General features: G+C 39.2%; 1 protein-coding gene across 2 annotated transcripts; it reads right to left on the reverse strand.

Moving 5' to 3' along the window:
- Positions 1–1,493: 1,493 nt before the first annotated feature.
- LOC133635311 (tetratricopeptide repeat protein 4-like) lies at positions 1,494–21,642 on the reverse strand. Of its 2 annotated transcripts, XM_062028385.1 has the most exons (10): positions 21,306–21,642; positions 18,490–18,607; positions 16,602–16,763; positions 16,380–16,457; positions 14,908–15,032; positions 12,638–12,724; positions 12,297–12,529; positions 9,971–10,055; positions 2,086–2,168; positions 1,494–1,735 (listed from the first exon to the last, which is right to left on the reverse strand). In XM_062028385.1, exons 1-10 carry the CDS (start codon positions 21,408–21,410, stop codon positions 1,636–1,638), a joined length of 1,176 nt encoding a protein of 391 aa, XP_061884369.1. In that variant the 5' UTR covers positions 21,411–21,642; the 3' UTR covers positions 1,494–1,635. The 2 variants fall into 2 exon arrangements, with proteins under 2 accessions (XP_061884369.1, XP_061884370.1); XM_062028386.1 differs by lacking the exon at positions 9,971–10,055 and having other exon boundaries at positions 1,532–1,735.
- Between the last annotated feature and the right edge of the window lie 218 nt (positions 21,643–21,860).

Genomic DNA, 21,860 nt, shown 5'->3' on the forward strand with positions numbered 1-21,860 from the left:
TAACGCCCAGTGGAAACTTAAATTAATGTGCATAATGAGGTGTCAAGCAAGAAGAAAACATAGAAGGATGCAACAGGAGGCATCCACCAAAAGAGTTAAAACAATCTAGAACAGAAATGTCAACATGGTTTACGTAGCATAGCAAAGACACATCCACACTATCCAGCGATCAGTACGGATGGGTATCGTTTACATTAATACCGAAATCGGTACTTCAGAAACAAAGCCAGAACTGATACCAAAAACAAATGTAATCATGGGTTTTTATTTTAAAATATTTTGTGGTAATGCACGTTGAACTGAATTGTAATTTTAACACTTAAATAATGTTAATAAATTCAACAAATAGAATACAAAACGCTGCATATTGTAATGATCATCACAGTGAATGTGCAAAAAAATGCTCATGTATGCTGTTTCACCGAGATCCTTTTGTCAGACAGGATTTTATTGTGAAGGCCGGAGTGTGCTGTGGGTCTATAGAGCGCTTTATGTTTTGAAGAGACACGAGGCTATGTTCAGATAAAACGGTCGACTTCCTGCCTGCCGTCCTTTCGTCACATTGAGTCTGCTCAACATTGTCTAACTAAACCCTCATCACACTTGTTAAAGATGTTAAAGTCAACAATTACGATGTTTGTAATTCAACTTGTTCACTTTAACCATGATTGGTGCATAAAGAAATGTGTTGTTGTGATGAGCGCTGTGGTGTAATGTGTGGTGCGGTGGTGGATCTGATGACCGCTGTTGTGAAGAGGGACAATAACATTTAAAAAAAGCATCAGACTTTGTGTCTTGGTTTTAGAATCGATAGTTGTTTAATTTTTGGGTCCGGTTACTACCATGTGTGCACGCTGCCACCGGTGCCATTTTCCAACCTAGTTTTCGGTACACATCCCTAGTAATTAGCAAACGCCGCAGCTAAATTTTAAATAGCGCTGATGACTAATTCCATGCAGCTGTGTGACCACCAGTGCAAAGCAAAACTGCTGCCAATGGTCTAAACGAGAAAATGGTCAATACAAAATAAGAGCTTGAAAGGACATTATACACAACGGAAAACAAGATTTTAAGTCCAAAATGTATATTATGGTGAGTAGTATGTTTTAGCTTGATTTGAATTATTATGTTATTTGGAGCTGTTAAAAAACAAATGCATAATGAATATGATGATGAATGAATAATCATGATACATAATTCATTTAAAAACTGTGACTGGTCTGAATAGAAATGTTCATCATATTAATTAAGGGACGGCGTGGCGTAGTGGGTAGAGCAACCGTGCCAGAAACCTGAGGGTTGCAGGTTCGCTCCCCGCCTCTTACCATCCAAAAAATCGCTGCCGTTGTGTCCTTGGGCAGGACACTTCACCCTTTGCCCCTGGTGCCGCTCACACCGGTGAAATTAATGATGAATGAATTGTAGGTGGTGGCAAACTGGCAGCCTCACTTCCGTCAGTCTACCCCAGGGCAGCTGTGGCTACAAATGTAGCTTACCACCACCAGGTGTGAATGAATGATGGGTTCCCACTTCTCTGTGAGCGCTTTGAGTATCTAACAATAGAAAAAGCGCGATATAAATCTAATCCATTATTATTATTATTATCATATGACAGCCATAATAAAATGGTTAAATTCACAAAGTGCGTATTTTCCTCCCTGTTAAATATTGCTTGTAGAATGGTGAGCCATTCACCAAAATGATGAAGTTGGGTGTACCCGCCTTGACAAAAAACCTGCAACAGAAACAGTGTATCAGGAATAATGTCAAGTACCGGTAAGTAATTATTCCATTTATTATTAGGCTGAATTTTGGCAAGACAATGTATTCTATGGTTATACTGTGACTGCTGCAAGGAATGTTTTCCCTCATGCAAGGTGAGACAAAATTATATTAAAAAAAATTCAGATAGGATAGATAGCATACACAGTAATAGATACAAAGCACTAATATAGACATTGTTTAATGTGAATAGGTAATTTCATAAATATATGTGCATAAGTCATTAGTAGAATCAGTAGTTTGAGAATTTAAAATGATGTGTGTCTGAATACTTACGGAGAGCTACATTTTGGACATGTTTACCTTTTATGTTGTAACACACACAAAAGTGTTGTTTCTGGGTTAAGTTTGTAGAGCACCTCTGTCTCCTCATCCTCAAAGAACACCTACGAAGTAAAAAGATGAATAGTAATCAAATCAAATATGGTTAAATTGCCACTTAGTGGAGGCCCTTAGGGATATTTTCGTTCACTTTGGTCTAAAAGCGGCAAATTTGGCACAGGTGTAGCTCAGGGCATACTTATAAATAATAATGATAAATGGGTTATACTTGTATAGCGCTTTTCTACCTTCAAGGTACTCAAAGCGCTTTGACACTATTTCCACATTCATCCATTCACACACACATTCACACACTGATAGCGGGAGCTGCCATGCAAGGCGCTAACCAGCAGCCTTCAGGAACAAGGGTGAAGTGTCTTGCCCAAGGACACAACGGATGTGACTAGGATAGTAGAAGGTGGGGATTGAACCCCAGTAACCAGCAACCCTCCGATTGCTGGCACGGCCACTCTACCAACTTCGCCACGCCGTCCCCGATGATTTAGCTGGGGCGCCCGCGCCGGTGACCTTTGGGGTCGCCACAGCGGCCAATCAAATATGGCCGCCACTTGTAATAGCTTTTGTCTCTAACATTTGAAACAGATGAGCTACAAATGTAAACTTGGTGTATATTTCATGTGTCTTGACTATTAGAAATGTGTTGGAATGCTCATTTTTATTTTTGGGTGTGTCTAGACACCTAATTAGCATATTTCCAAGTGGCATTTTGCTATTCTGAAGACACTGGACGTATCTTGGCCATTGTTATGAGTAAAACCTGGTGCAACATGCATGATTCCTTTCTAATGTTTATATGACATTTTTTAAATTATTATTATTATTATATTTTTTATTTTTTTTATTTTTTTTGGGGGGGTGGGGTTGTTTTTTTTTTTACCCAATTACTGGACAAAAGCTGCTCCAAGTGTGCGCATCCAGGTTAGTGTGCTGCTGGACCCTCATAGGCTTTGAGGAGTCCTGGTCCTTGAAGGACAATGTCATTGAATACTCTGAAAGGTTCAGGAACAGATACCGTAAGACAGTTGGAAGGTAAGGTGCCATCAAATTTGTCTCCTGGTTGTAAACAATACTTGTGTAAAACCAAGGCAGCCCTTGTCAACAAAAGTGCCTCATCTTGATCAATCTGATAGGAATCATGGCCTCTAGCTACACTGTCTGCCACTTTTTGCTTGCTTGCAATGTATGTCTCTCTCCCTTTCTGGTGTTCACTCCAGTCAGGCAGAAAAGAGAGGAGATGTGTCTTGAATCTTGTTGTGTGAGGTTCATTATAACAACAGACATGCCCACGTTAATTCATAAGGGTTCTATAGAGTTGCCTTCAATTTGAAATTGTGAAGGAGCAATCTGAATCCTCAACTAGGGCAACAATTTGCGCTATAGTCAGAGGGTCAAAGGTTTCCCTGGATTCACTGGTAGACGCTTCTTCTTCTGATAAGCTGGAAGATGATTTATGTTGTGCAACTTGTGCTGCATATCTCAAGTTCAGATTACATTTGGTATCCTAGTACACACCTGCTGCGTGCACATCAGACGCTTGAGTAACTACTCTCCCAAGAAGTTTAAAATCTTTACTAGATTCTGCCCAGCCTTTCATTTTGGAATCAACATTTTTTGTTAATGCCTTGTGCAGATCTTTCATATCCTCCCCTTCACATATCACACAATGAATACCACTGGTTGGGGGATGACTTGATCGAAGCTTTTTAGGACTTAATAAGGAGGGGACAGCATGATCCTCATGCTTTCGAGCCCTTTTAACACGAGAACTACTACAGTAGCTTCTGCAGCGTTTGTGGTATTTGGCCTTATTTAATACAAGTGTTGATGCGATACCTGAACCATCATTCAATTGATCAATTGTGACATTTATACATGAAGGTATAGCATTCGCAATTTCAATGAAATATTTGAGATCCTTTTCTAGCGACAAAAGTCCTTCGCTTTTGGGTGTTTGTAAGGGGTCATCAGACTGTAATTGCCAGAGACAACATAAGTCTCAATTGATGCTGCTGCTGCTACTATCACTATCAGATGAATGGAGGCTATATTGTTTGATAATAGCTACATTGAAAAAAGTTGATGATTTTCACAGTGTTCGATTAGGCAGTAGAATGACTGTACATAGATAAGCTCTTCTGTATGATTTTCACATCAGGAGAAGTCAGGAGACACAACAATAGCCTGTCGAGGGACCAAACTATTATCACACTGTGTGGATAACAGTCTTCTCTGTAAGATACGTTTCTGTTTCTGTTGAAACAGAAACCTATAATACAGGGGTGGGGGGGGGGACACTGACTTTCTCTACTTTTAGGTTTCTGTTTCTGTTGAAACAGAAACCTATATTACAGGCGGGAGGGGGGGTAACACTGACTTTCTCTACTTTTACTAATGTTATATATCTGTAGCTTAACATTCTATCTGCGTTGAAATATATGTGCAATACATTTTGGTAGATAATGACTATGTTGTTAATATCGAAATCAAAGAGCTCTAATAAATAAATGATCATAAATCTGATCAGTCCAGTATGTTTCTCATGCTCAAAAAACCTAAAATAGTTTGCCAAAAGTATCAAAAGTTAAGGTACACCTAATTTTTACATAGCCGCCATCTTGGAAATATGCTAATTAGGTGTCCAGACACACCCAATCATAAAGATGATTTTTCCATCATATTTCTAATTGTCAAAAAACATGAAATAGACACCAATTTTGGATTTGTAGCTCATCTGGTTCAAATGTAGAGGCAAAAGCGTGTTCAGGTGGTGGCCATATTGGATCAGCTGCTGTGGCGACCCCAAAGGTCACTGGCGCGGGCGCCCTAGCCAAATCATTTAAGTATGCCCTGAGCTACACCTGTGCCAAATTTAGCGCTTTTAGACAAAAGTGAACAAACACACCCTAAAATCTCCCTAAGGGCCCCCACTAACTGTTTACAATATTATCCAACTGTGGCCACAAATGGGTGTACTCGTGCTGGTGAGGTTTTCCATATTTAAAAATGCTGATTGGCCGTTCTGACTAAAACATCCAGGCCACAGCTGGACCCTTCTTTGTGAGGACTACCTAAGTTACTAAAAACAGCAACAGTGGTCACTAAAGCATACAATCTCATTGCAGTCAGTAAGAAAAACACAATAGCAATACTGTCCGATTGTTCTTATGATTTTTTTGTAAGTAATGATTTTCCTCTTTTCTGATTTAAATGTTGTTACAATGTTGGATACTCGTGTTAAACAATGCCAAAGCGTGAAATCATAAGGTTCGTGCATTTGGGCGTGAGCTTTCACGCAGTTTATGATGCCTCCGAACGCTGAGTTTCGCAGTCTTTTTTCAAACAGTGGTCCATTTGTGGCATACTTACGTGGACCTCCTAGTACAGGGGTCGGCAACCCGCGGCTCCGGAGCCGCATGCGGCTCTTTGACCACTCTGATGCGGCTCAGCTGCATACTTGCCAACCCTCCCGATTTTCCCAGGAGACTTACAGATCTCACTGCCCCTCCTAGAAATCTCCCGGGGCGAATATTCTCCGATTTACACCTTAACAACTAAATTCAGGGCGTGCCTTAATGGCACTGCATTTATTGTCCTCTATAACCTGTACAAACAGCGTGCCAGCCCGGCCACATGTTGTATGTAGCTTTTACTTGCTTACGTAGGAGACAGCAAGGCATACTTGCTCAACAGCCACACAGCTTACACTGACGGTGACCGTGTAAAACAACTTTAACACTGTTACATTACAAATATGAGCCACACTGTGAACCCACACCAAAAAAGAATGACAAATACATTTCTGGAGAACCTCCGCACCGTAGCACAACATAAGCACAACACAACAAATACCCAGAATCCCATGCAGCCCTAACTCTCCCAGTCTACATTATACACCCCCGCTACCACCAGCGTAGCGGGGGTGTATAATGTAGACTGGGAGAGTTAGGGCTGCATGGGATTCTGGGTATTTGTTGTGTTGTGTTTATGTTGTGTTACGGTGCGGAGGTTCTCCAGAATTGTATTTGTCATTATTTTTTGGTGTGGGTTCACAGTGTGGCGCATATTTGTAACGTAACAGTGTTAAAGTGGTTTTATACGGCCACCGTCAGTGTAGGCTGTGTGGTTGTTGAACAAGTATGCATTGCTGTCGCTTACGTGTGCAAGCAGAAGCTGCATTCAGCATGTGGCCGAGCAGGTACGCTGTTTGAGCAGACTGTAGAGGGCGCTAAAAGCAGTGCCCTCACGCCCTGAAATTCGGGAGACTCCCGGAAAAATTGGAAGAGTTGGTAAGTATGACGCTGTCATGTGCCATTCATTTAAAACTTGCGGGCCGCACTTACATTAAATTTTCATATCAAGGTGCGGGCCGGGGCGTGTGTCTGAGACCCATGGTTAAAACATAGCACAAAGCAAAAAAAGCTTTGTATGCAGTGTTATTTCATTTCACATTTTCAATAGAGTTTTGTGGCTCCCATTGTTTTTTTTAATTTGTGAAACTTGTCAAAATGGCTCGTTGAGTGGTAAAGGTTGCCGACCCCTGTCCTAGTACATGCTGTATGCCTGTACTCTATGCCTGCAACCTTGTGTGACATACCTTCTCATCTCTTGTCCTGCCAACTGCTCCGATGTCTAAAAAATGTATATTTCCTTGTTCGTCTACAATATCTTAAATGGGACAGTTTTGTCAACATTAGCCACTACAGAGTTGGATTAGCCGCTAGCCTCCAACGAAAAAGACATCACCATTTGCTTTGAGAAAACCGAAGTGAAGGTAGGATTAAGTATTATTTTTCTTTAATCGTGGCAATAACACTGATATGTGAATGTTTCAGCTTTTTAAATAATATCGTTTTTGAAATATCTTTTTGTCCTCCATGTTCCTGTCCTTGTAGTTTCCATCATATATTGACAAACCTCGCAAATGATCACTAATGTCAGGTATAAGTAGACCACTTGTGGTGTGTGAGGGCAGCACGGTAGTGCATGTGCCTCACAATACGAAGGTCCTGGGTTCGATCCCCGGGCTTGGGATCTTTCTGTTTGGAGTTTGCATGTTCTCCCCGTGACTGCGTGGGTTCCCTCCGGGTACTCCGGCTTCCTACAGAATGCAGCACCAGCCCCCCCCCGTGACCCCGAAAGGGACAAGCGGAAGAAAATGGATGGATGGATACTTTTGTATTAATCCAAGAATGAGCTGGTGTGCCTAAAGTTGAGACCGGTAAATTGATATACGGTTTATTTTCGATTGTGTTTGAAAAAGAAAATAGTGGTAATGTTCGTCTTCACATTTTGAAAAGATAAATTCTGGTACTTTTGGAAAGGGCGGGCCGTAAAGGGTTTCAATTGCAATCGAAAGGGACACTTACACACACTAATCGTTTACAAACTCAGAAAGTAGGTCAAAATGGGACTGTGGAGTAAAATTTACGCAGAATTTACTCCTAAGCATATCTGATACATATTATCTAGACCACAAGGAAGTACGTTAAATGAACATTAGAATCATCTTGAGCTGCAGCTATTGAATATTTTAGTAATCGAGTATTCTATCGAATATCCCGATCGATTAATCGAGTAATCGAATAAATCATATCTTTGCTTAATTAAGGTTGAAATATACATGTTAAGCCCTCAATTATTGCGTTTGGCCTAATTGTCTTTTATTTCCTAAATGCCTGTTTTCATTATTGAAAGCTGACACACACAGCTGAAATGCATCTGTGGTTGATTGTACCAATTTGTGTGTGCTAATAAAAACAAGTGCGCTCACAGCCCTATGTGCTGTGTGGTGTGACCGCATAAACAAAGTTCTTGTCTCTCACACGTTTTTGATGATTATTATACGGTGCCGTTAAAACATTGGTTTCTCCACGGAAATTGACTTAGTTGTGATTTCCCTCTCTGCATGAAAGTTTAAAATTAGCATGTATTAATGCAGTAGGAACAAGAATGTTTTAATGTAGACACATAGAATCGTCATACTGGTGTGATTATATGAATCAAGTGTTAATTCAAGGCTAAGGCAAAATATCGAGATAAATATTGTGTATTGTGACATGGCCAAAAAATATTGAGATATTAATAAAAAGTCATATCGCCCAGCCCTACATACACATCTAATAAATACACGCCATCATTATTGAAATTGTACTTTTAACACATGTGCATTACAAAAAAATAGCAACTGTCCTCTGTTTTCCCTCACACAGATCACGGCACCCACACACCACAGCTCTCATGTGCCCTCTATTGTAGCAGTCGTGCAGAAACTTTTTTCTTACTAGTTAAACTCAATAAACAATTAATCGAAGAAACAGAATATAAATAAAAGCTTGATGTTTTTATTTTCTGTTGTTTGGACTATTAAAAAGCCCTGTTCTTTAGTCTTGCTACCAAAATATTACAAATCTAAAATTGTTATTAAACACAACCACACCAGTTTTGAAGTTGTTGCATTGTCTCTCTGTCCGCTTCAGGGTTGATTTTTTAATTTTCTATTATTAGTTTTTAAATAATAATGACCTTGAGCCTTTTATCTATCTGACCTGCTTTTACCATATCGACCATCACGGATCCTGAAGTCCCCTGACTTTCAACTTCCAACAATATTAACAAAACACCAAGAAAAAGAACAATGTTGAGGTGACATTTAGCTACTATGGCCCCCACCTGTAAAACAGCCTACCAGAAAGCCTTAGGAAAGCAGAGACTTTTGATATTCTTGAAAAAAGGTTAAAAGGTTTTTAATCAGGCTTTTACTGATCATTTTAAACTCTTCTTAGGTTCTTAATTTGTATTCTGTTATTTTCCATATTACGTATTAATACAACTACTACTATTATTTTCAATGATTAGTTTTCATTCATTAATTTATATTTTGTTCTTTACATATATTCAATATTAGGCTGCAGCCCCCCCGTACCCCAAGAGGGACAGGCAATAGAAAATAGATGGATCCATCCCATCCATCCATTTTATTCAAAATTATTTTATAGATGAAATAAAATGTTGAGTTATTCTTCATTGATTTTCCCCATCCTTATTGCCATGCCATGTCTTAATATTGTCAATAGTGCTGTGAGTTTTGTTTTCATTCTTTAAACTGCTGTAAATCATCCATCCATTTTCTACCGCTTGTCCCTTTCGAAGTCGCGGGGGGGGCTGGAGCCTATCTCAGCACTGTGTTGCAATTTGCCTGTGCATGAAAAGTGCTATATAAATAAAGTCTGGTCTATTTAAATATGTATCATTTTATGGATTGTGTTTCATTTCCACAGTCCTGACTGCATCGTTGAAAAATGTGAAGATATGTTCAAAATAAATGTCTGTTACACAAAAGAATGAGTTGGACATCAAGGGTAATAAAATTAACGGGCAGGGCTTTCATGCTTCCATGTTACTATAAATCAAGTGTCTGCAACTTCTGCTATCAAAAGGAGTCATTTTACAGCCTTTTCCACTAAAAAAAAATAGTATAGAGCTGCAAAACGTAACACAGCTTATATATATATATATATTTTTTTTTTTATAGTAGAACCAATGTGAAATTAAACTTGTTTTTCTTTTTTCTTTTTGAAACTATTAATGGTTAGCTAACTAAACTGAAGCTGAACTGAACGCACAGACTTCCAGTCTTTTTTACTTGCCTTCCCTGCACCACAGAACTCAGCCTGTGAGCCTTCACGGCCTCACAGTCAATCAGAAATTATAGAACTCTTTTTAAAAATGCAAACTTTTCTCATTCTGGGGTTAAAAAAAAATCTGAGGGAGCCACAAGGAGGCAAAATTGCTGCGGGTTGCAGACCCCTGCTATTAATCAATCTGTTAAGAATTAGAGGACACAAACCTGCAAATTCTGCAGGTGGTATTTTCTGTCAACATCCCAAGGTGGAAGTTCTTCCCCAAACATGACAGCAAAGTGCTCTGAAAAACTAACACAAGAAAAGGACATCATTGATTTTGTAAAAACATTTTTTTTTAAAGTAAATACGGGTTTTCCGATAGCATATATATATATTTATATATATATATATATATATATATATATATATATATATATATATATATATATATATATATATATATATATATATATATATATATATATATTTTTTTTTTTTTTTACATACAATAAAATACTAATATTGGAGGCTTAAGTATAGGCCAGACCTGGGCATTCTGCGGCCCGCGGGCCACATCCGGCCCTTTGTGCGTCCCTGTCCGGCCCGCGTGAGGCCAATTATAAATTACAAAATACATTTTAAAAAGTATCTATGTCGAGTGTGCAATACAACGGTGCTGCTTTTGTTTTGAAAATCGTTATTTGTATTACTTCCGTGTGGACGTATGCGTGTGCGTGATTGTGAGTGAATGTGAACAGCTGCAATCATTAATTACAAAATAAAGTTGAAAAAACATCTATGTCGTGCGCGCAATACAACTGTGCTGCTTTTATTTTGAAAAGTATTATTTATGGGCGTGTGTCCGTGTGTAACCTGCGAGTGAAGGTGCACATGCAGCGACAAGTGACGCACGGTTTACACCCGAGACGCTAAAAAGAGAAAAGTTGATGAAGAATGACGTGTTTCCAACAAGACATGGACTGCCATGCAACGTTCCCTCGAAGGTGCGTGCCTGCGCGATTGCGCACTGCTAGCGTCTGCTGCGCGCAGCAAATATATGCCGCGCACCAAATCAAATCCCATCTGAATTCTAAACAAAATAAACATATTTATTCTATGTAATTTTGCAATGCAACTTTGAGTGACAGTGACAACAAGCGGCCCTAACGGTGTTCGTCAACACCATTCAATTGAACACCGTTCAATTATTGTAACGTCTATCGAGATGCTTCGAGGCCAGGAATTATATCGATCACTTTATTGAGCAAAACTGTTTATATTCGGCCAGAACCACACCAAAAACATAAGTAAAACACTTCTATCTCGAAAAACTAGTCATTTTCTGCCGTACAAACCAGGCCAAAACCAACTTGTCATCTGTCACCAACACGCATAGCACTAAACCACTGGTGCGTTTATGGCCACACAAAAAGTCGGACAACTCAAACACCACACAAAGTTACACTATGACTCCTCAGTCCTACGTGTGCTTATTTTACTGTCATTTATTATTAATGTTAATTTATTTATATTAGTCATGGAATGCTGTTACACACACTATGTTGAAGTATTACTATTATTATTAATTATTATTATTATTATTATTTATCTTACGGTATATATCAAAAATAATATTGAGCAAAATTTAATTGAAATATTGTCGATGTGGCCCTCCAGCAGTGCTCGGGTTGCTCATGCGGCCCCCGGTAAAAATTAATTGCCCACCCCTGGTATAGGCTGATACCAATATGAAGCCTCTATATCAGCATCAATCATACTTTTATCAATTAATATTGTACTCATAGACCAATGGTAAGTATGACAAACACTAACCTGAAGACAAATATATGCTTTTGTCGTCGAGTGTTATTTGCTTTTTTGTCAACACCAAGTGGCCACAATAATTAAGCTAGGATCATGTTGCAAAACGTTGAATGATGAAAAAGTGTTTGTTAATGGATACTTTAACACATTTCTGCCTTGGAGACTTTGTATGTGTAACTATATGCAACTATAATTTTTTGATACTTCTTTATATTGACAAATTGTTGTGTTAGACTGCAATATTGTTCAATTAAGGACACTTACAATGTATGTTCTAGCTTGTGTGCTATCATGTGCTTAGCGGTTGTGTAGGTGCTAGCTTCTAGTAGCCTATGATTAATTTTTGTAAATGACTTCACTAAAATACAAGAAAAGATCAAACTTGCGCGTTTATTGGAGGACATTTAGCTGTTAAGTGGCTATCCAACTTTGCACAAGTAAATGTGCAGCATGACTGGTTGCGTCGGTGCTAATATCGGAGATTTTAGATGCATGTCGATGTCATCCATTTTTTTGCTGATATCCGGTGTCAATATCGGCTTGGGACACCCTGTAAAATAAAATAAAGTAGGCAAACCATGGGTCTGCATCAGATTATTGAACTAAGCGTAACCATTTTTATTTTTTTGTCACATCTGTTTATTTTCTAAGGGATAATGCGTATTTTAAATAGTACCAGCCTCCAAAATGTAATGTGTTCAACCATGCTTAATTCTAATGGTTTACCTGCTGCTTTCACTGAAAGCAGAGATGAAATCACTCTGCTGATGTTCAGGATACAGGAACAGTACAGGCCAGTGCATGGAGCCGTGCTCGTCCAGGAAGACTTGAGCCCCTGTTGCCTCATGTGAGTTGAGACCGTCCAAACTCAAGTTGGCTAACATGTCTGAAGTTTCCTCGTCTTCATCCGAACCAGACTGACGAGGCTTTGCAGATTGTCGGAGTTTGATGCCCCGTTCCTGCAAGAAAATGTGACACACTTGTCTGAGAGGCACCCTTTTACAGATTTCCTCCTCATCAAGGAATAAGTATTGCTTTAAAGATGGTGTAATATTTAATTGAATCACCTTTATAGCAGCCATAAGAGCCTCTTTCTCATTATGTAACTTCTTTTCCTTGACCTTGGCCTTTCTGGAATCTCTATCTGCTGCTCTCTGTGATGGAAAACAAGCATGACAAAATGTATGGTTAGAAACAGAATATTCAACAATGACAAGGCTTTAATCAGCATTTAAGCTTATGTCCTCATTTCCCTCTCGCAGTGTGTGCAGGACTGTGGGGATCACTTTGTATTTTACTAGCAAACATACATCTGAAAAATATCAGCTGCTCAGAAGTACAAACTGTGGCTCCAAATTGTCTGTTAGCTGATGGGGTACAGTCTACAGCAGGGGTGTCAAACTCAAATACAGAGTGGGCCAAAATTTAAAACTGAACATGCACAAACATGTGAATGCAATTCATACTTAATCAACAGCGATACAGGTTACACTGAGGGTGCCCGTATAAACAACTTTTACACTGTTAGAAATATACGCCACACTGTGTGAACCCACACCAAACAAGAATGACAAACACATTTTGAGAGAACATCCGCACCGTAACACAACATAAACACAACAGAACAAATACCCAGAACCCTTTGCAGCACTAACTCATCCAGGACGCTACAATATACACCCCCCGCTACCACCAAACCCCCCACCCCCCACACACAAACCTTGTAGCGTCCCGGAAGAGTTAGTGCAGCAAAGGGTATTTGTTCTGTTGTGTTTATGTTGTGTTACGGTGCGGATGTTCTTCCGAAATGTGTTTGTCATTCTTGTTTGGTGTGGGTTCACAGTGTGGTGTACATTTCTAACAGTGTAAAAGTTGTTTATACGGGCACCCTCAGTGTAACCTGTATCGCTGTTGATTAAGTATGCATTGCATTCACTTGTGTGTGTGCAGAAGCCGCACACATCATGTGACTGGGCCAGCACTCGTTGGACTGGATGAAAAGCAGACGTGACTATTATTGGGAGGGGCAGTGAAATTGGGAGTCTCCCGGGAGGGTTGGCAAGTATGAGAATTAGCAGTGAATGAGGTGTTAACCCGGCACCGCCGCTGTATATAATCGGCGGGCCAGCTCCAGTGTTAATTTGATATCGCCTCAAGGGCCAAGTGAAATAACACGGCGGGCCAAATTTGGCCCGCGGGCCAGAGTTTGACACCCATGGTCTACAGCAACGGTGGGGATCAAGGCCTTCTGCATCACTACCCCATTTCAGAAACAATCCAGTTTGTGTGGTGCTTTTCTGACGGTGTCCATGATTGACAGTTTAGCATGCTCGACTGTGGAACACAAATGAGAAGGTCCCACTATATGCTCACCTGAGCAGGCGAGCGAGGAACACCGAGGCTAGCTCTGTAACTCTTATTTGCAATCATTTCAGTTCCATGAGGAAATAGCAGATTTCCCACCAGGGTCATCTCTGGTGGGCTTTTTGCACTTTTCCGACGCAGTGGCGGTGAGAACAGACAACGGCTTTTTTTTGTTTTGGAGGTTGGCATTGGGAAGCTTCTTTGCTGGCGCGGGCGTCTTCATGGGCTTTTAAGGCATTGCTGCTTGCGGCGTTTCAGGGTGGCAAGTTAGGTATTTGTCAAAGCCAAGTGTTTTTTTTCCTTCCTCGCGGAGTGTTTGCATGCATTTGGTCCGCGCAGCATGTGAGATGTCTTCCTCTTACGAAGTAAAGAAGTACCGCACGGCTGATGCCATGTTTGTTTACACTGTGAAGTCCGGTGACCGTAAGGGAAGTTGGGACCTCCTACAAGGTAGGGGTGCTTGATTTGTACACCCCAAATCACTTACAGCACAATATTAGTAATCTTGCCTCATTTTATTTTTTTTATCGGTTATCGGAGCTATTTTTTAAGTTTTCAGCTTATCGTGTTAGAACAAAATTCCTAATATCAACCCAATAATTATTGGCTCATCCTACCAAAAATAAATAAATAATCAAATGGCATGAGTGTTTACCACAAATACATTCTGACCAACACTATTAGATTTTGTGCCACCTGTTACACCCTTGCTCATAAAAACATTGTAATGTTGTAATCCTTGGGCTGGAGGAGTTCTCTGGACTTCTGTCTTCATGAATATTAAAGATAAAATATTGACCATTGTGTCCTTTTTACATATAACAAAAGTCAGCGGCCGCAATTTGTTTAATTCTCCAAAAGCAGTGATGTGGGCAAACAGAGACTGTTTGACTGACACAAATCCTTAATACCGAATAAGAACTTGAAAGGCCTGTAATGATTTTAAGGTATTTCGATTTGTGAGTACCGCTACCTTTTGTTTGTCTGCTGCAGCTCTCAGCTCCTGCAACTTCTTGTCTGAAGGATGAGCATTAAGCCCATCTTCACACCACTGAATGGCTGCCACAAAGTTACACAGTTCAATGCAACACTGAGCACCTGCAAACATAACCACGGTTGAAAAAAAACTTTACAACTACAAATGAAACATCAAGTATTCTTCAATTATATATGATACTGTATGTGTACAGTGTGTGTTGCCATTTCTGGTCCATGTTCAGAACACACAACTGGAACATGGTCCAATAACAATAGTGACCTGTTAACTGTGTACAAACAAATTACAGCAGTAGAAAAGGCATGATAAAGGCATAAGACCCCAAATTAAGATGCACATTATAACCTGAAGTTAATAATAACAAAAATAGAGATTTAAATGACAATGAAAAATCCTCCGTCCATTCATTAATTTTCTACCGCGTGTCCCTCTCGGGGTAGCAGGGGTGCTGGAGCCTATCCCAGCTGCACTCGGGCAGAAGGCGGGGTACACCCTGGACAAGTTATCACCTCACCACGGGGCCAACACAGAGAGACAGAATGAATACAAAACCGTAGATTTAAGACTCTTTGAAATAGAGACATGATGACAATTATGTACTTTTATTTTTTTGGGGGGCATAGTAATTTGGGTGCCACATCCGACCGACTCAAATTTAAAGATCATTGAATGATTCAATTGGTTATTACAATTATAAATCAAACAAAAACCGGATCGGGGCTCAATATTAAATACATATTTATTTAAAATACATTTATTTTGAATGCCCTTTTTTCATATACAATGTTCTGAAAAAAAAAAAAAGTCAACAGTACAAAATAACATAAGCAAAACCAACCAGACTATTTCCTGAGTTTTTAAATAACAATGACAAAAAATATTATATGATCATATTGATTTAATTACTCTAGTATAGATTGCATATTGTTACTATACTTGGTTTATTGTAACAATCCTCCTACCCCTGTTTACGTACAAGAGCTCCAGCTTAGGGGTTAGCTGGCTAGTTAGTTGGCTTCTTGTACCCTCCTACAGAGCGTAGTGTAACATGTTTAGCCATTCTTCATCCTCAAGTGATATTACTTGTAAGAAACAGTTTATTTTCTGCCATGGAGGCAAGAATTAGTGACTTAGGAGCGGCTTCGCATTGTGGAGGGACGTTAGTTTCTTTGCGTTGAGGACGTGGTTGTCAATTGCCGCGGACAAATGCATTACCACAATATGACGACAGTATTAAAAGCTCTATCGTCTGCCAAATTTATATCACGTATATTATATATTGTCTATATCACACAACCCTAATCACGATGATTCAAAGAGTGCACCAATTGCAACCAATCAACCAAAAGGGTGCAAAGAAAGTGAAAATTGAGGGCCTGGTTTTGGCACAACAATTTATACTATTAATCTCTGCAATGTATTTCATACCCATTTAATGTACAACATACCTCTAATCAAGGCCTTAAGATGCTTTGGTTTGATCTTCTTTGCAGCTGTAGTGTCATTCAGTGCAGAGCGCATGTTGCCTGTATATAAAAACGTATATACATAAAAATTATTAAAACTCACATCATCTGCGGCACTGGTCTATGAGACATGTCCGTGTCATTTTATCCCGCCATTTTCTAAATACAGATTTTCACTGTAATGTTTAAAGGGGGACACTATACCGATATGAAAGTGTGCCGCCGCTCGGTTGGTAAGAAGAACCGTATCCAGCTCTTGGTCACCACAATTCCTCTTTAAAGCAGCCGTGTATGCCACGATAGCCTTTAGGTAGTTCTTCTCTTTGAAGAAAGCATTTCCTTCATCCTTTAAACTCTTCGCTTGTTCTGGAAGAGAACATTAAAAAGTGTTATCATCTCTATCTGAGTTTGACACATCAGCAACATCACTCACTCAATCAAGTTTAATTACAGATGTCTCAAAGGGCTGCACAAGCCACAACGACATCCTTGGCTAAGATCCCACATCAAGGCAAGAAAAACATCATTTTTAGAATTAAAGGCCTACTGAAACCCACTACTACCGACGACGCAGTCTGATAGTTTATATATCAATGATGAAATCTTAACATTGCAACACATGCCAATACGGCCGGGTTAACTTATAAAGTGCAATTTTAAATTTCCCGCTAAACTTCCGGTTGAAAACGTCTATGTATGATGACGTATGCGTGTGACGTCAGTAGTTAACGGAAGTATTCGGACACCATTGAATCCAATACAAAAAAGCTCTGTTTTCATCTAAAAATTCCACAGTATTCTGGACATCTGTGTTGGTGAATCTTTTGCAATTTGTTTAATGAACAATGAAGACTGCAAAGAAGAAAGTTGTAGGTGGGATCGGTGTATTAGCGGCTGGCTGTAGCAACACAACCAGGAGGACTTTGACTTGAATAGTAGACGCGCTAGCCAACGCTAGCCGCCGACCGCACGGATGATCGGGTGAAGTCCTTCGTCCTTCCGTCGATCGCTGGAACGCAGGTGAGCACGGGTGTTGATGATCGGGTGAAGTCCTTCGTCCTTCCGTCGATCGCTGGAACGCAGGTGAGCACGGGTGTTGATGAGCAGATGAGGGCTGGCTGGCGCAGGTGGAGCGCTAATGTTTTTAATCATAGCTCTGTGAGGTCCCGTTGGTAAGTTAGCTTCAATGGCGTCATTAGCAACAGCATTGTTAAGCTTCGCCAAGCTGGAAAGCATTAACCGTGTATTAACAGGTCCATGGTTTAATAGTATTGTTGATTTTCTGTCTATCCTTCCAGTCAGGGGTTTATTTCTTTTGTTTCTATCTGCATTTAAGCACAATGCTATCACGTTAGCTCCGTAGCTAAAGTGCTTCACCGATGTATTGTCGTGGGGATAAAAGTCACTGTGAAAGTCCATTTCGCGTTCTCAACTCTCATTTTCAAGAGGATATAGTATCCGAGGTGGTTTAAAATACAAATCCGTGATCCACAATAGAAAAAGGAGAAAGTGTGGAATCCAATGAGCCAGCTTGTACCTAAGTTACGGTCAGAGCAAAAAAAGATGCGTCCTGCACTGCACTCTAATCCTTCACTCTCACTTTCCTCATCCACGAATCTTTCATCCTGGCTCAAATTAATGGGGTAATCGTTGCTTTCTCAGTCCGAATCGCTCTCGCTGCATTGTAAACAATGGGGAAATGTGAGGAGCCCTTCAGCCTGTGACGTCACGCTACTTCCGGTACTGGCAAGGCTTTTTTTATCAGCGACCAAAAGTTGCGAACTTTATCGTCGATGTTCTCTACTATGGGGGTTAAATCACCAAAATGATTCCCGGGCGCGGCGCCGCTGCTGCCCACTGCTCCCCAAGGGAATGGGACAAATGCAGAGGACAAATTTCACCACATCTAGTGTGTGTGTGACAATCATTGGTACTTTAATCTTTAAATCCTTTCAGCAAAAATATGGCAATATCGCGAAATGATCAAGTATGACACATAAAATGGATCTTCTATCCCCATTTAAATTTAAAAAATTCATTTCAGTAGGCCTTTAAGAAACCACAAAAACCTACATTTTTGTGGTACGCCTACCTTCTGGACTTCTGTCTTCATCATGGATAATAGCCTGGAGGCAAGCTAACTCTGGATATTCCATGGGGTCAATCTCTTCTGGGGCTGTTTTCATGAACATGGGAATTTTGTCAAACTCCTGCATGACAACAGAGCAAATGGCTTAGATTCAGTGTTAATTTCCTTGACCAATAATTTTCGTCTTAGTCTTCATCAAAAATGTATTTTCCCCTGATGAAAATAAGACAATAACGAATCAAAACAAAATGTATGATGACTACGACAATAATAAAACTGACATTTTTGTCAAAGACAAATGAATACAAGACGAAAATGTGACAGAAACTAAATTAAATCATTTTTGATTTTGTCCTTTAGATGAGTGGGACCAGTTTGGAATATTTCTAATCACAGCGCTTTAACAGTGTACACATGAGGGAGGGGCCAACTGTTAGTTACGAAGGAGAGCCAATCAGATGCTGTTCTTTGTTAGATGAGGAAGTTGAATTTCTCACTACAAAAAGAATATTGTGCGGATTTAATATGTTCCACATTGTAAATGTGTACACGTGAGAGAAAGTGAAGAGGACACATTTTATTTTTGATGCTATATGATGTCATCATCGTGACATCTACACAACTGTAACTTAAAGCTACTTGCTGCTCCTGGTTCTCCCGCATTCATGAACAAATTATAATGAAGTAACTCCGTTTCACAACATACATACATACCTGCTTTGACAGAGACGTAACATAAAAAACACAAAAAAGTGCCTGAAAGATATTTATTGGCATTCGCTATTGTAAGAATTATTACTGACCATAAATCATGCTACTTTTGTGTTAAACAAATGCTTTGCAGGTAGTCTAAGTAAATGTGCTTTCAAATAAACTTAAAAGAGGCCCTATTCCTTATATTTTAGTCAAATAAATGTACTGTAATTTTGTTGACTAAAACTACACTAACACTAAATCAATATAGATGACTAAAATTAGACTAAAACTAAAATACATTTTTGTCAAGAGACTATGACTAGAACTAAATTAAAACTGCTGTCAAAATGAACACTGCCCAAATTGAACCCAATGTTGACACATTTTCAAAGTCATGCAGCAGATTCTTCATTCATCATCACACTTGTGAAAACTGACACAGGTAGCGATCACATAATACGTAACGTAACTATTGTCAAAATACATCCACTGAACAGGTGTATAGCAGCAGATATAAATGTCTGATTTGTTTACGTTTTCCTAGTTGAAGACGTATTGTGTTACTCATATCATATTTACATTTAGTAGTTGCAAATTACATTATCTGGAAAACACAATCATAATACAAGTTCACTAGAAGAGAAAGTCAAACACAAATACAAATAGATGGAATAGAAATTGAAAGAGTAAATGAAACCACATTTCTAGGTATAATGATTGATGATAAATTGAACTGGAAACCTCATGTAAAAAATATACAACATAAAGTAGCAAGAAACACGTCAATAATGAATAAAGCCAAACATGTTCTAGATCAAAAATCACTCCATATTCTCTACTACTCGCTAGTGTTACCATATCTGAGTTATTGTGTAAAAATATGGGGAAATAACTACAAAAGTACACTTCATTCATTAATGGTGTTACAAAAAAGATCAGTTAGAATAATACATAATGCTGGATGTAGAGAACATACCACACCCTTTATTCATTTAATCAAAAATACTGAAATTCCACGACATAGTGAATTTGCAAACAACTAAAATTATACACAAAGCCAACTATAATCTGCTACCCAAGAATATACAACAATTCTTGTCAACAAAAGGAGAGAAATATAATCTTAGAGACAAATATAATTTAAAACATTTGTACGCACGTACAACACTTAAGACCTTCGGTATATCAGTATGTGGAATTAAATTATGGAATGGATTAAGCAAAGAAATCAAACAATGCACTAATATGATCCACTTCAAGGAACTCTTCAAACTTAAAGTATTTACAAAGTACAAAGAAGAATAACCACGATACACATTCTCAATGTAATTCATCCAACCATTCATTTTCAAGATAATTTTACTCATCTCACCATATGAAATATAACTTACTTCACCAATTATTATTTATGTATTTATTATTACTTATGGAGTATATTGTGAATAAATTGAGAAAAGGGAGTGAACAAAAGTTTTAGCAACTCTTATGTAAAGGAATTGATTGATTGATTGTAGATTGCACAGTACAGTACATATTCTGTACAATTGACCGCTAAATGGTAACACCCGAATAAGTTTTTCAACTTGTTTAAGTCGGTGTCCACGTTAATCAATTCATGGTAAGGGGTAGGATTAAATAAACTCTGCTTCTTCCTACTCCTTTTCGAACATGTTGAATAGAGAAACTGGAAATTGTGATGTATCATGTTGTGTGCATGCATGTGTGATGTATCACGTTGTATGCATCCATTTTTTACCGCTTGTCCCTTTTGGGGTCGCAGGGGGTTCTGGAGCCTATCTCAGCTGCATTCGGGCGGAAGGTGGGGTACACCCTGGACAAGTCGCCACCTCATCACAGGGCCAACACAGATAGACAGACAACATTCACACCCACATTCACACACTAGGGCCAATTATGCATGTTTGAAATAAACTCAAACTCAACTCACAAAATAGCTGGCTAGCACTGGAAATAAACCGGCTGAGATAGGCTCCAGCGTCCCCGAAAGGGACAAGCGGTAGAAATGGATGGATGGACTAGCTTTACTGGCTAACCACAATAGTACGCAAATATAACATCATTCGTAAATATAAAAACACCATTAATATATGTTACGTTCGAACCTGTTCCCATTTGTCCTCGCTGAAGGCATTTTTGTATTTATAGCGCTTGAACGCTTCTCCGAAGTCCTCGTCGTCGGAGTCATTCTGGAGAGCGGAGGACGCCATGAGTGGTCAAATCTGTCAAGTCAACAACCACTGTCAGTATTAATTCTTAACATAGGCATATGATATCCGTAATAACAATGTCAGACGTATGCCGTAAGATTATTTTGTTGTTAATACTGCGACTGATACGTGATCAATTTTCAATAAACAACAAAAATAATTGCACGTGTATATGTGGCACGACGGAGCAAATAATCCGTGTGGAAACACGGTAGAGTAGGAGTGTGTTCCATCCCCGTCCAAACGGTGGTAAAAAGGTCAGTCGCTATGTCTTGGTCGTTGGATAGTATTTTCATAAATAGGAATTGTAAACAATTTTTTATTGGTGTATATGAATGTCATTTTAAAATGAAAATAGAATTGGAAAAACAACGCATACTTCTTCAATTTCTGTATTAAGGAGCAATAACAAGATAAAAAAAAAAACCGGTTTGATTGTATGTTGGTATT

The sequence above is a fragment of the Entelurus aequoreus genome, linkage group LG19, assembly GCF_033978785.1.
Source record: "Entelurus aequoreus isolate RoL-2023_Sb linkage group LG19, RoL_Eaeq_v1.1, whole genome shotgun sequence".
Lineage (NCBI taxonomy): Eukaryota > Metazoa > Chordata > Actinopteri > Syngnathiformes > Syngnathidae > Entelurus > Entelurus aequoreus.